The 14,288-nt window shown below is 38.3% G+C and overlaps 1 protein-coding gene across 4 annotated transcripts in view; it reads left to right on the top strand.

Annotated features, from left to right (window-relative positions):
- The window catches only part of ARID4A (AT-rich interaction domain 4A), a 63,977-nt gene that overhangs the window by 39,174 nt on the left and 10,515 nt on the right, over positions 1-14,288 (top strand). For 3 of the 4 annotated variants that reach the window (XM_045900945.3, XM_045900946.3, XM_054513731.2), the window contains exons 16-20: positions 3,171-3,418; positions 5,805-6,002; positions 9,894-9,978; positions 10,778-10,979; positions 13,041-14,174. In XM_045900945.3, the coding sequence (XP_045756901.1) occupies positions 3,171-3,418; positions 5,805-6,002; positions 9,894-9,978; positions 10,778-10,979; positions 13,041-14,174 (1,867 nt within the window). The remainder of the gene's footprint in view (positions 1-3,170; positions 3,419-5,804; positions 6,003-9,893; positions 9,979-10,777; positions 10,980-13,040; positions 14,175-14,288) is intronic. The other variant, XM_045900947.3, reaches the window with a different exon arrangement.

Here is a 14,288-nt window from a genome sequence, read left to right on the forward strand (position 1 = left end):
TACTCTTAGATCTTATTTTTGAGTGAAATCATATTTAGTGAAAGAGGAGATGAAATTACCTCTTTTAGTTGCTCAGAAACCGTTTTTTAAAACTCCATTTTAACCACCATTCAGTAAGTGAAACATCATGAAACATTCAAATTGGTTTGTTTCATTTCTTTTTTAATTTTTATTTTTAATTCAAAATATTATGGTAAATACACATAATAGGTATCATCTTAACCACTTTTTTTTAAAGATTTTATTTATTTATTTGACAGAGGGAGACACAGTGAGAGAGGGAACACAAGCAGGGGGAATGGGAGAGGGAGAAGCAGACTTCCTGCGGAGCAGGAAGCCCAATTGGGGCTCACTCCCATGACCTTGGGATCAAGACCTGAGCCGAAGGCAGACGCTTAATGACTGAGCCACCCAGGCGCCCCTCATCTTAACCATTTTTAAATGTACAGTTCATTCACATTTTGTGCGCTCATCACCATTGTCCCTCTCTAGTTACCTCTTTCATCTTGCAAAACTGAAATTAGCCATTAAGCAGTAACTTCCCATTCCTCTCCTCCCTAGCTTGTGGCAACCACCATTCTACTTTCTGTCTCTAGGATTTTGACTACTCTAGGGACCTCATCTCATATAGGTGGAATCTTATAGTTTTGTCCTTTTTGACTGGCTTATTTCACTCAGTATAATGTCTTCCAGGTTCAGTCCTTGTATGTGTCACAATTTCCTTCAAGACTGAATAATATCCCCCATTATATGTATTTTGGACATCCTTTCTTCTTCTTCTTCTTATTTTTTTAAAGATTTTATTTATTCATTTGAGACACAGAGATACAGAGACAGAGAGAGCATGAGCAGGGAGAGAGGCAGAGGGAGAGGGAGAAGCAGGCTCCTCACTGAGCCAGGAGCCCGATGTGGGGCTCGATCCCAGGACCCTGGGATCATGACCTGAGCCGAAGGCAGACGCTTAACTGACTGAGCCACCCAGGCGCCCCCATACTTTCTTATTATTAAAGATGTTCCTCATCTTATGGAAAATATCTGCAGAGTACTGCATAGTATGGATGTACCATAGATTTACCTTCCTTAAGATTTTCTCCAATTTTTTACGATGAAAAAAATGCTGCAATAAATATCCTTGTAAAAATTCCTCATTTGTCTGAATATAGAAGGCAGACTTCTACGAATGGGATTTCTAGAGTGCCTGGCTGTCTCAGTTGGAAGAGAATGCGACTCTTGATTTTGGGGTTGTGAGTTCAATCCCCCTGTTTTGAGATTACTTGAATAAACAAACTTAAAAAAATAAAAATAAAATCAAAGTGGGTTTCTGGGACAAAGGTATATAAGCCTAAAGTCTGATAGATAGCAGTTGTTTTCATTCATTTACCTACAAGTATTTAAAGAACAGCTGCTCTGTGCATAGGATATAGAAATGAATAAGACCCAGTCTCTGCCCTCATGGGACCTACATTCTAGTTCTTTGTGATAAGAAAAATACACGTTTTTTCCAATTCTGAAGTTTAAATAGCACATAGTTAGGATCTAGGGAAAACATCTGTTTTATTGAGATATTAATTGTAATGTATTTTAGTGCTCCCTAAGTTGTTGACCCCTTTTCTATCCTCATTTTATTCCAAGTAGAGGGGAACTCTGTCAGTGTGAGAAGGTGGACTTGAGGGAGAATTTAGGAGAGAATGAAATGGCTCACCAGTTTCATGGTCAGTTGAGCATGCAGGAGGCTAGATGAAAGCTTCTTTTTTTTTTTTTTTTTTTTTAAAGATTTTATCTATTTATTTGACAGAGAAGAGACCGTGAGAGAGGGAACACAAGCAGGGGAAGTGGGAGAGGGAGAAGCAGGCTTCCCGCGGAGCAGGGAGCCCAATGTGGGGCTCGATCCCAGGACCCTGGGACCATGACCTGCGCCGAAGGCAGACACTTAGCGACTGAGTCACCCAGGCACCCCTAGATTAAAGCTTCTTGGGGGAAAACAAGTTCACTGCCGGCCCAGTGAGCTCTCCAGATACTCAAAGAAATCAGCTCACTTGTTGGCCATTGATGCAATTCACTCCTTTCATTTTTTATTTTTTAAACTTATTTTTATTTTCTTTAGAGAGCAAGAGTGCAGGGTTTGGGGGGGTAGGCAGAGGGAAAGGGAGAGAGAATGTTAGGCAGGCTCCACACCCAGTGCAGAGTCCGATGCGGAGGTTTAGTCTCACAACCCTGAGATCATGACCTGAGCTAAAATCAAGAGTCGGACACCCAACCAACTGAGCCACCCAGGTGCCCCAGTTCAGTCCTTTTAAAATGTAGTCACGTAGAAGTGATAATGTAAATTTTATCTTAAAAATGGGAGAATTAGAGATCACAGAGCTTTTAAAGAGTCCATAATTTAGGGGGGCTGATTTATTATTTAATTATTATTGACTTGTGTCATTGATATTTAGTTAATTACTTTAGAACTTTCAGTATATTCATGAAATATTAAAAGTGGGATAAAATAGTGCCAAGTGAAATAAGTCTACAAAGATAAATACTGTATGATTTCACATATATGTCGAATCTAAAAACAAATGAACAAACAGAAACAGACTCATGAATACAGAGAACAAACTGGTGGTTGCCAGAGGGAAAGGGGTGTGGAGATAGGCAAAATAAGTAAAGGGGATTAAGAGGCACAAACTAACAGTTATAAAATAAATCACAGGGATGAAGAGTACAGCATAGGGAATATAGTCAATAATATTGTGATGACTGTCTGGTGACAAATGGTAACTACACTTATCATGGTGAGCACTGCATAATGTATATAATTGTCAAATCACTGTGCTGTACACCTGAAATTAATATAACATTGTATGTCAACTACAATTAAAAAACTTTATTGTAGTCAAGAAATATTAAAAGTGACATAAAATAATGTAGTGAACAAAGGAGGAAATTTTTATTTTTTCTGTAGTATGTAGCCAAGGATCATGGTAGGCATGGACATAATTAAGTAATTTGCATGGGTTGAAAGGAGAAGTACACAAGGGTTGATGGGTTGTCATTGTCATGTCTCAAGCCAGAGAGATGACTACTCATTGCTGTGAAGGTATAAGAAAAAGAAGCATCTTCTGCCTTTTTCCCCCCTGTGTTTGTAGTGATAGCTATTTTAAAGCTTTTACCCCTTCTACTAGGGACGAAGGAGAATAGCTCGAGATGCACATTCTATTAAAAAGGAAATTGAAGAAGAGAAAACAGAAGACAAATTAAAAGATGATACAGAAAATAAGGATGTAGTTGATGATTATGAGACCGCAGAGAAAAAAGAAAATGAGCTACTACTGGGGAGAAAAAACACACCAAAGCAAAAGGAGAAGAAAATTAAAAAGCAGGAGGATTCTGATAAAGACTCAGATGAAGAGGAAGAGAAAAGCCAAGAGAGGTACATTATCTTATATTTGTTCTCCAGAAGCACCTGTCTGGGGTACAGCAGCGCTCTGTTCCTGCTTAGAGATTCAGGTTTGAGGGAATGTTTTCTTATTGGGACTTCCATTCCTCTTGTCTGATGAAGGTGAGACACATTGTGAAGATGATGTGTATTGCCTTTCGGAATTGGAGAATATACTGGTCGCACCATTTTAATAGCACTTGTGCCCTAAACAGTGGCCTCAAAGAAGGCTGCGCCACCCAGTCAAAAGAAAGGTCCTGCAGTTGACAGCAGGGAAGGGAGCTGGAGAAAAATGGAGGAAGTGGACAAGAGGAAACAGCGACAGCAAAAATTCCATTTTAAAAAAGGTACAATGTGGGAAAGCTAACAAACACATGGGTGCACAGTACTAGCAGATGTTTCTGTGTGTTAGCTTGATCTGAGACATTTTTCTTTTTCAAGTTATTGTATTGGAATAAGTGGCATGCACCCCTGATTCTAGTTTGGAAAATACATTCTTGCCCCACATCACACCAATAAATTTCAGTTTTTTTTAATGTTCATCCTGTTTGCTGTTGAGTGTTGGTATTTTTTTTCCATGTATTCTACATGTATGGACTGAACTGACTTAAAAATAACCAAAGATGAGGCAGTCCAGCTAGATCAAAGTAATGTCCGACTGTGTTTAGTTGGCCATTTCTGTGTTGTCAGATGGATTTACTAATTTTTATATGCTACTAAAAAATGAATTTTAATTCAGCAACAACAGCATAACACATGTTCTTGTAACATAAGCTCTTCTCCATAGTTACTTTTCAATTATTACATTATATGATGATAAATTTTCTAGAAATTTGAGTTGTTAAGGAAAATTGGGGAAGAGTACTGCCTGCTGCATCCAACTAGTGGCTGACACCCATCCAAAAATTAACCATTGAGAAAATACTTGGAAAATTAGGAATGATTGGTGAGTGGAAGAGGTAATTTTATGAATCAGTAAAAATAGGTATAAGAGCTATCACAATTACATGTGAGTTAGATTAGTGAGTAAAGAAAGTTCTGTAGTGAAGTAGGATTAGTATTAGGAAAGCTGGGAGGAGATAATTGGAGTTGAATATAATGATGTGAGTGTAGTATTTCAAAATTTGGACAATAAATTTAAGCAAAGGTGAACCACTTTAAAAAAGTAGGGCTTAATTATAGTTTGAAGTTTTGTTAAAAATAAGTATCAAAATACGTGTTATATGTACATAATACATAAAACACATAACACACATATATATAAAATGTGTGGTTTAAAAAGCCTTTATAGTTGATAAGTAGAAGAAACATACTAATTTTAGACAAAGTTTCACAGACTTGAATATGAAGAACAATATTCCCTTTTATGAAAGATTGAATGTATAGAAAAACATAGTCTGTATTCTCATTCTATAACAGGAATCATGGAAACAGGAGATGTTGGAAGGTGTCCTTCAAGATAAAACATTCCCAGGGCAGATGGGGTTGAAAAAGCTTCTTCATGTCGGTTCCCCTAGTGGTCCCCAAATTAATGCCCTGTGTTTATTAAAGCACAATGCCTCCTCTAAAGCATTTAAAACTCTTAGGACACTAGAATGATCTTTGGTGCAGATCTCTTCTGAATCCTTACCAGGGTTAATACAGAATGTTTTGTTTGTAAAAATATTAAAAATATTGTGGACCTCCCTATGTCAATCTCTTTTATACCTGATTATTTGAAACAAAGAAAAGTTGATGGGAGAGGAGTAAAAACACAAGAAATCAATACAAGATACACAAAGCTTTGTTCCCCTGGTGCTATCTCACAGTTTCAACAAGTAACCTGATATTCAAATATCTATTGTTTCTTTGTTAGGGTAGAGTAACCTTTAAAATATAAACTAGTTTAAAAGGTATTTACTAAGGTAGATAGCCCCTGTTCATTATTGTGCCCACTAGAACAGTTTTGAAGAACCATTCCAAAATTGAGTAGTAGCAGCTTTAAGACAATTTAGTTGCAGGAAGTTACAAGCTAGATAATTTTCACATAATAAGGTGGCACTGGAGTATGAATCCTAAAGACTTTTTCAAAGCATGTGGACCTTTGTTTTATCAAAAGTGATTAATCAGACTCTACATCATCATTAACTGTGATTATTGATTGGCCTTTAAGAAATAATAGATTTACTTGTGGTACAGTGCACCTTTACACAATAAATAAATTCCTTAGTAGGTAGTCCATAAAAATCTTCTCCTTCTCCTCCTTCTTCTCCTCCTCCACTGACACGTTATTAAGGTAATACTTAGGTTTTGACTATTCTACATGTTGGATTCTTTTAGCATATATTAGTTTGTTCTCCATTTAAATTAGTAGCATTATCAATGTTATAACTTGCCGCAGGGAAGAAACTGAAAGCAAATGTGACTCTGAAGGGGAGGAAGATGAGGAAGACATGGAACCCTGCCTAACAGGAACCAAAGTGAAAGTAAAATATGGTCGAGGGAAAACGCAGAAAATCTATGAAGCTAGTATTAAGAGCACTGAAATTGATGATGGAGAAGTTTTATACTTGGTACATTACTATGGATGGAATGTCAGGTAAGCAAGAAATCTATTTTCTTACTATTACAATTTCTTTAACATGGTTCAGAAAGATCAGTTTAATGTTGTGGACTAAAGCAAATGGTATATAGGTATTTTTAAAGCACACCTTTTATGTGAAGCCTCCAAAACTTTCAACATCCCCACTGTTTTACTAGCTATGTCAGTACTCCCACCCCACCAAGATCCTATCTATAGTTGAATAGGTTGGATAACTCATTTGCAGTGAGGGAGAACACAGAGTATGGGATACCATGGGGCATCTCAGAGGGTGTTAGATGAATTAATGAAAGTCCAGGGCATTGCCTCTGGGAACAGCAATAGCCCAGGATTTTGTGGGAACATCCTGCAGGACATGGGCAGGGAGGCAGGCCTGCAGCCCTCAGTGGTGCAAGTGGTTTGTTTAATTACATTTATTCAAAATCAAGCTTGTATCAAGCATTGTAATAATTCTAAATTGGTTAATTTAAAAAGATTAGAAAAGACTCAGATTTGAGCTTGTTAGGTGATTTGGGGGAGGGTTTAAGGAAGTGGGCTTTGCTCTGGATTGGACATGGTCATGAAGTGGTGATAATTCTATGATTGGTTATCTTAATAAATCTTATCTAGAAGGAGAGACTAGACCAAGGTTACTGTTGTAATTGGTAAAGAAGCAGCAAGTCATTCAAGATAAAAAGGATGTAGGTCATTTTTGTGGCTTGGACAATGTTTCTTTTTTTCCTGTATTATTTTTTTTTTTTTTAAGATTTTATTTGAGAGAGAGAGAGAGAGAGCAGAAGCAGGGGGAGGGACAGAGGCCAAGGGAGAAGCAGGCTTCCCACTGAGCAGGGAGCCCAAAGCGGGGCTCGGTCCCAGGACCCTGGGATCATGACCCGAGCTGAAGGCAGACGCTTCACTGACTGAGCCACCCAGGTGCCCCTTTTTTCCTGTATTTAGGCACTATTACGAAGTGGTCTTGTTTTTGTCTTGATCCATCCTGGTCATGGAGCAGACTTGTCTCGTGTTCTCTGAAATTGTTGATGTCCAACAGGAGAACAACAGGACCTAGCTATGAGTGCCGGATCAGCTCTGTCGCTGACAGTACTAGGCAAGTTCCTGAATGTCAGGGACTACTTTTCTCTTTCTTTTGGAAGGTCTTGTGTGTTTAATCTCTCTGCTTGCCCTGTGTTTGCTTGGAGCCAATGTGCTTCAGGGTTTCCCTACGCACTGGAAGTATGCTTTGTTATGTGTCAATTCCCTGACCTCTAAATTGGGGAAGATAAAGTACCTGCTTTATAGAGATGTTGTGAGAAATAATGCTTAATACCTGTATTAATATACAAAGTGTTTAGAATAGTGCTTGGCATGTAGTATGTGCTCAATAAATGTTGACTGTTTTTTTTAAGATTCTATTTATTTGACTGAGGAAGAGCGAGATAGCACAAGCAGGGGGAGCAGCAGAGGGAGAGGGAGAAGCAGGCTCCCGCTGAGCAGGGAACCCGACGTGGGGATTGATCTCAGGACCTTGAGATCATGACCTGAGTCGAAGGCAGATGCTCAACTGACTGAGCCACCTAGGCGCCCCTGTTGACTGTTTTCTTTAGTGACGGAGAGTTAGGTTTCTTTCATTTTGCATCATTTTAAGAGTATGGGTTTAATGAATAGCATATAAAACTTTAAAATTTCTCAAACCAGTCCCTAAGCCCTTCACAAAGTTCTGACAACACTAGAAGCTTTTAAATTTTTTTAAAGAGTTTATTTACTTATTTTAGAGAGAGATCGAGAGCACGAGCAAGGGGAGGACAGAGGGAGAGAGAATCTCAAGCAGACTCCTGCTAGGCCTGGAGCCTGGTCGGGGGTGGGGAGTGGGCCTTGATCTCACAACCCTGAGATCATGACCTGAGCCGAAATCAAGAGTCGGACACTCAGCCGACTGAGCCACCCAGGTGCCCCGGAACTTCTGTAATATAAAAAAATATTTCTTGAATGTTTATAGTTGACATACAACGACATACTAGTTTCAGGCACACAACATGATTCGACCATTCTCTGCAAATTCTTTAGTCCATCTCTGAGGTCTGTTGTTTTGTATGCATGTATTGTTGAATTGGGTCAGGATGGGGGCTATTTTGTCAGCCCTGAGTCACTGCCTTTGCAGTTACAGCACACGATAACCGTCATTTTTCCTCTGCTTCTGTTCAGTTCCTTGCCGTCCATTCTTACTTATCTCTGTGTGAGGCTGTTCTTCTGTTCCGCTTTCTAGAATGTCCCCTTCCTATCATCCTTTGTGCTCATCTTTTTAGTGTTTTACTATTTGACTTCTCTCAACAGTCATTTTATTATATGCTCATGTTCTTCCTAGTTGGTTATCTTCCCAACAAGTTACTCACATGGTTTGTGGTTTTTCATTGTCCTTCCATACTCTTAAAAGCTAGTATAATTCTGGTCTGCTTATTGAAACAGAATCACTAGTTCCTAGAGAATCCAGTTGGATTTCTACAACAGGGTAGCATGTGCAACTGTGAGGGGAGTTCTGGTCTGTAGTTGAGAAATTCTGGGATCACCCCCGGTTGGCAGTATTAATGCTGGAGCCACCTACATGACATAACTGTGGTGACCAGGCCAGTGTGGCCTGGACCGAGTGTACTCTAGATTAGACCTGTGCTTCTTGGTTGTCTGGTATGTCCTGTGGAATTTTGGAATTGGGCAGTTACTCCTTTGTTAGCCCTGGACCAGATACATAAATAGCCCTAAATAACCCTCTTACTGCGTTTACCAGACTGTACTTATTTAACTGTCTTTCACACCACACTGCAAGTGCAGAGAGGAAGGATCTTCCTCTTCTTCTCTATTATTCTCTACATATTTCCTCATACAGTGCCTGGCATGCTAGTAAGCCCTCAGTAAATGTCCAAATGAATGAATATTTCTAAATGAGGTACGAATGTACAGATACTTAAAAGCCTGGCAAAATGAAAGTATTGGGTTAGTCCAGGAAGAGTTTTCAAACCGTAGTATAGATAGTCATGGTCCTGTGTCAACCAAAATGTGGATATTGGAACTATGTCTTTACTTTGCATGGCACCATGGTAACTGGGTTACAAAGTGTGAGGGTGCTTTTCATTAACATGGTGCAGTTCAAAACAAGAACTGCCTGTAGTGTTTTTTGCTTAAATGGTTAGATTTTAGATTTTGATTGAGCTCTATAAATACCTATATGTTTACATAAGAACTGGTATTTAGTTCTAGAAAGTTTATTTGCCCCAGATTAGTAACTTGGACTATGCTGCAATTTAAAAGTGATGTTAATATTTTGGAAGAAGGTATAGGGGAAATGAATTTTCAATTTGAGGTAAACAGAATAAACGTGGATAAAGGAAATGAAATATCTCTAAAAAATTTCTGAGTTTTAGAGATGACATAGTTCAGAATAAAATTTTATTAGAAATACTGGAGGCTGTAGAGTTCTGGGAGGAAAAGAGAGTTGACAGGGACTTTATAAATAAACCTGGAACCTGATCCTATTACAAATATGAATTCACCTGACTTCTCTTTGCATTATTCGGTCAACAGAGCGAATGGCAGTGTAGCATAAGCGTATTTCAGTAAGCTCAGATCTATGGGAAACAAAAGTGCAGTTGTGGAAACCAAAAGTGGTTCAGTCGTGAATCTGCATAGAGTTTGCTCACCTAGCTCTTCTTCTATCTAACTTTGTTTACCCCAAGAAATTCTCTTGCCTCCTCCTGCTGGTGGCAGGTCTACAAAGCACCTCACCAGCAAGCCGGCCCCTGTGCTCATCACGTTTCTGCCAACACTAGAACCAAACTCTAGTTTTGTCACTGTTGTTTTATTTGGTGCGTACATTCAAATAAGGTATTGTGAAGTTTTAATTTTTTTCTTTGTTTTAAGGTATGATGAATGGGTGAAGGCTGACAGGATAATCTGGCCTTTGGACAAAGGTGGACCAAAGAAAAAACAAAAGAAAAAAGCAAAAGTACGTATATAGAGGCATATCCTTTATGATAAGTATAGGTATTATTTATATTGTACTGTTTTTTATAAATTTTGTTTTCTCATTGTAATAATCATCTTGATTCTTTTAAGGTAGTTGTGATTTTCTCTCTTACAACCCAGAAGCTAAAAACATAAAAAATGTAAACACATTATCACACTGTTTCAGGAAAGATAAAAACCAGGGACCCCTTAGGATATAGGCTTCAAACTCAAATGTCTATAGCGGCTCTAGAGAAAAAAGGTAAAGCAGGATTGATAGTGACAAAAAGGACACATGCCTCATCAAGCGGGGGTGGAACTCACCAGTCTCCTGTGGGATGCAGACTCAGGGTTGCCAGATTTTAGGATTTTTTTAAGTCAACTGTCTTTAAAGCTTACACTAGATTTTAATACACATACCCGCTGGCTAGTTGTACCCACAGCCACACCCTTGATTTTCAGCCTTTGCTATAGAGATTCACCTAGTGTTTTGCCTGTTTAATGGTGCTCAGGGAGTAGTAAGGAACGAGGGGGAAAGTACAGAGTAGTTGTACATCTCTCTAATGCATGGACTCTGGCTTTCACAATGTAATTGCAGTGTTGCAAACTGTACACTATCATATTCATAGAAACACACTGTGTTGGAAAACTACTTACTTTTAATGTTTCTATAAGCACAAATTAAGAGTTGACATATAAAATACATAACCTTTTTGAGTTACGGCTCTCCTTGGAGAAGTAGAACGTTTATTTTTTCTAAGGCACTGGCCCTTCTCATACATTTTGTTGTTGTTACCCAGAATAAAGACGACAGTGAAAAGGATGAAAAGAAGGATGAGGAGAGGCAGAAGTCAAAACGAGGACGACCTCCTTTAAAATCTACACTTTCATCAAACATGCCATATGGTTTGTCTAAGACTCCAAACAGTGAAGGAAAATCAGGTACCAGAAGTGCTCGAAGCAATATGCCAGACAGCTCACCTCTGTCAAATGGAATGGAAGGTGCTCAATTTTGAGGATCATTGATTTTTTAAAAATCAATAATATAAATAATAAAACTTCACTTGTGGAGAGACTTATAGAAAGTCATCTAAACTTTTTAATCTCCTATAAACTACAAAATTGGGTTTGAAGAAAATATTTTAGATCATGTTTACTTAAAATTTAGTGATGTTTTACTTTAATTTGGGAATTTCTTGTCAGTATTGTAGGAATATTCTATTTTAAAGAAGATGGGTTGACAAGTCATGCATCCTACTCTGTGCTACACTGTCTTTCAAAACATGCACCAGTGTTTCTTGTAATTCAGTGCTGTTCACATAGGATATTTCAACAAAGCTGAGACCAAAATCTCCAAAAGCACAAAGTAATGTGGTATAGGCATTTTGTGATGAGTACAGGTGAACATACTCTATTTTGCTTTTAACTCTTTCCCCTTTTCTACCTTCATGTGCTTTCCCATGTAATTTAAAATGTCACATAGTGGTCTTAAATAAAATTTTCCCTCTCTTCAAGAAAAAAGCTCTTCTGAACTACAAGATTGCCATTTGTCCATATGGTGTCAGTGTGTAAATTAGAAAAGGGCCTGCTCCTACCTCATTACTGCCATCTGCTGGAAAGTTGTCATAATACATAAATGCAAGATGTCCACCAAGTGAAAGGTGTCCTTAGATAGCATGCTCTTGTGCAGTGTACAACCTATGAAACTACACAGTACAGTAGTCTCAGTCTTGCTCACCTCCCAGATAAAAGTTCTTTTTTAACATAAGAACAAATGGATTCTAAATTTTGAATATGATAAAACCACAAAGCCATATACCTTTTCACTTAAAATACATTTAAGTTTGCCTTTTTGAACTTGCTTACAATATGATCGCCATGTGGGCAGAATTTTTTTTTTTTTAAGATTTTATTTATTTGACAGACACAGTGAGAGGGAACACAAGCAGGGGGGGAGTACGAGAGGGAGAAGCAGGCTTCCCGCAGAGCAGGGAGCCTGATAAGGGACTTGATCCCAGGGCTCTGGGATCATGACTGAGCCGAAGGCAGACTCTTAACGACTGAACCACCCAGGCGCCCCCAGAATTTTTATATTTTATAGATCCAACTTTATTATTTTAAAAATTCTTTAACTTAATGAGAATGATTTCTTTTGTAAGAAGGTAGCTTGACTAGGGGTGCCTGGGTGGCTCAGCTGGTTAAGGGTCTGCCTTCGGCTCAGGTCATGATCCCAGGATCCTGGGATCCAGCCCTGTGTTGTGCTTTCTACTCAGCAGGGAGCCTATTTCTCCCTCTGCCTGCTGCTCCCCACTGCTTGTCTCTGTCTCTCTAATAAATAAATAAAATCTTAAAAAAAAAAAAAAAAGCTTGCCTATACTTTTATGTCTTTTAATCAGAAGAACATTTAAAGTTTTGGGAATTCAGATTGCTCATTTTGTACATCTCTTTCCAGAATTATTTTAAATAGTTCTTTCTAGGGACACAAAATGCCATCACATTTACTAATCAGTACCTATTAGATCTCTGATCAAACCACCTAATGCATTAATATAATCTCAGTACTAGTCCTTTAATTTTTCTTTTTTCTTCTAAGATTTATTTATTTATTTTAGAGAATGCGTGCAGGGGTAAGGGGCAGAGGGAGAGAGAATCCCAAGTGGACTTCTGCTGAGTGTGGAGCCCGACGTGGGGCTCACTCTCACGACCCCAAGATCATTATCCGAGCCAAAACCAAGAGTGGAATGCTCAAGCGACTAAGCCACTCAGGTGCCCCTAGTCCTTTGATTTTTCTAAGGATTAACATAGCCTAAACATGATACTAGTGAAAAATGCAAAATAGTTCTTTTATAGAATTGAGATAGTAATATTTTCAATGTATTGTATTTTTACATGGAGTTTAATTTGAAGTACCCCCATTTTTGGCACAAATGTATGATTTATCAGAAATTTCTACAGGGAGGCATTCAGAGATAAATGGTTAAGAGTTTTGTTTGGTAGAATTTTTATTCTAAAGTTACACTGGTAATTAACATAGAAACCTTTGTAATATATTTCCTTTTGCAGACTCTTGCTCATCTGATAGTGAAACAGAAGACCTTTTAGAAAAGAATTTGATGAATGAAGAACTTTCTCCTGATATTAAAGAACTAGAAAAAAATGAAAATTTAAATGATGATAAACTAGATGAAGAAAACCCAAAGATCGCTGCACATATATTAAAAGAAAACGAAAGGACGCAAATGCAGCCTTTAGAAACACTGAAGTTAGAAGTTGGAGAGAATGAACAAATAGTACAGATTTTTGGAAATAAAGTAGAACACGCAGAAGAAGTTAAGAAAGAGGCCGAAAAATCTCCTAAGGGAAAGGGAAGACGAAGCAAGACAAAAGATCTTTCTTTAGAAATTATAAAGATTTCATCATTTAGCCAGGATGAAGCAGGAAGTGAACCTCATATAGAAGCTCAGAGTCTAGAATTTTCTTCATTAGACAGTAAAACCTTTTCTTCTACTACCGAAGATGAAACTGACCAATGTGCAAAAGAAAAAAAGTTGAAACGGAAAATACTGGGACAGTCATCACCAGAGAAAAAAATAAGAATTGAGAATGGAATGGAAATGACAAACAGCATATCTCAAGAAAAGACCAGTGACTGTGCTGCATCTGAGGGAACGAAAAACTTAAATTCTGAACAACATTTTGAAATAGAAAATGAAGGAATGCCGTCATTAATTGCAGAGTCAAACCAACGCATTCAAGAACTGACTAGTGAAAAATCTGACAGTCCAGCTGAAGAAACTGTAAATACTCCCCTGAAAGAAGACGAGGATGCAATGCCTCTGATTGGGCCTGAGACTTTGGTTTGCCATGAAGTCGATTTGGATGATTTGGATGAGAAGGATAAGACCAGTATTGAAGATGTAGTAGTTGAAAGCTCTGAGTCTAACTCTCTTGTTTCTATTCCACCTGCCCTACCTCCTGTAGTACAGCATAACTTTTCAGTAGCTTCACCACTTACTCTCAGTCAAGATGAGTCTCGAAGTATAAAAAGTGAGAGTGACATAACCATTGAAGTTGATAGCATTGCTGAAGAATCTCAAGAAGGTCTCTGTGAGAGGGAATCAGCAAATGGGTTTGAAGCCAGTGTTGCCTCTGGTACCTGTAGTATAATTGTTCAAGAAAGAGAAAACAGAGAGAAGGGTAAGGACTTTCTAGGGAGAATATCAGCCTTTCTTTTCAACCCCAAAATTAGTAAGTTCAGAGTTTTAGGAATGTTTGAGCAGTAAAGTTCCCTCCCTCCCTCCTGTTCATTCT

The sequence above is a fragment of the Mirounga angustirostris genome, unplaced genomic scaffold (assembly GCF_029215605.1).
Source record: "Mirounga angustirostris isolate CCGP_5_RB_7025 unplaced genomic scaffold, mMirAng1.0.hap1 SCAF_9, whole genome shotgun sequence".
NCBI classification, from domain to species: Eukaryota; Metazoa; Chordata; class Mammalia; order Carnivora; family Phocidae; genus Mirounga; species Mirounga angustirostris.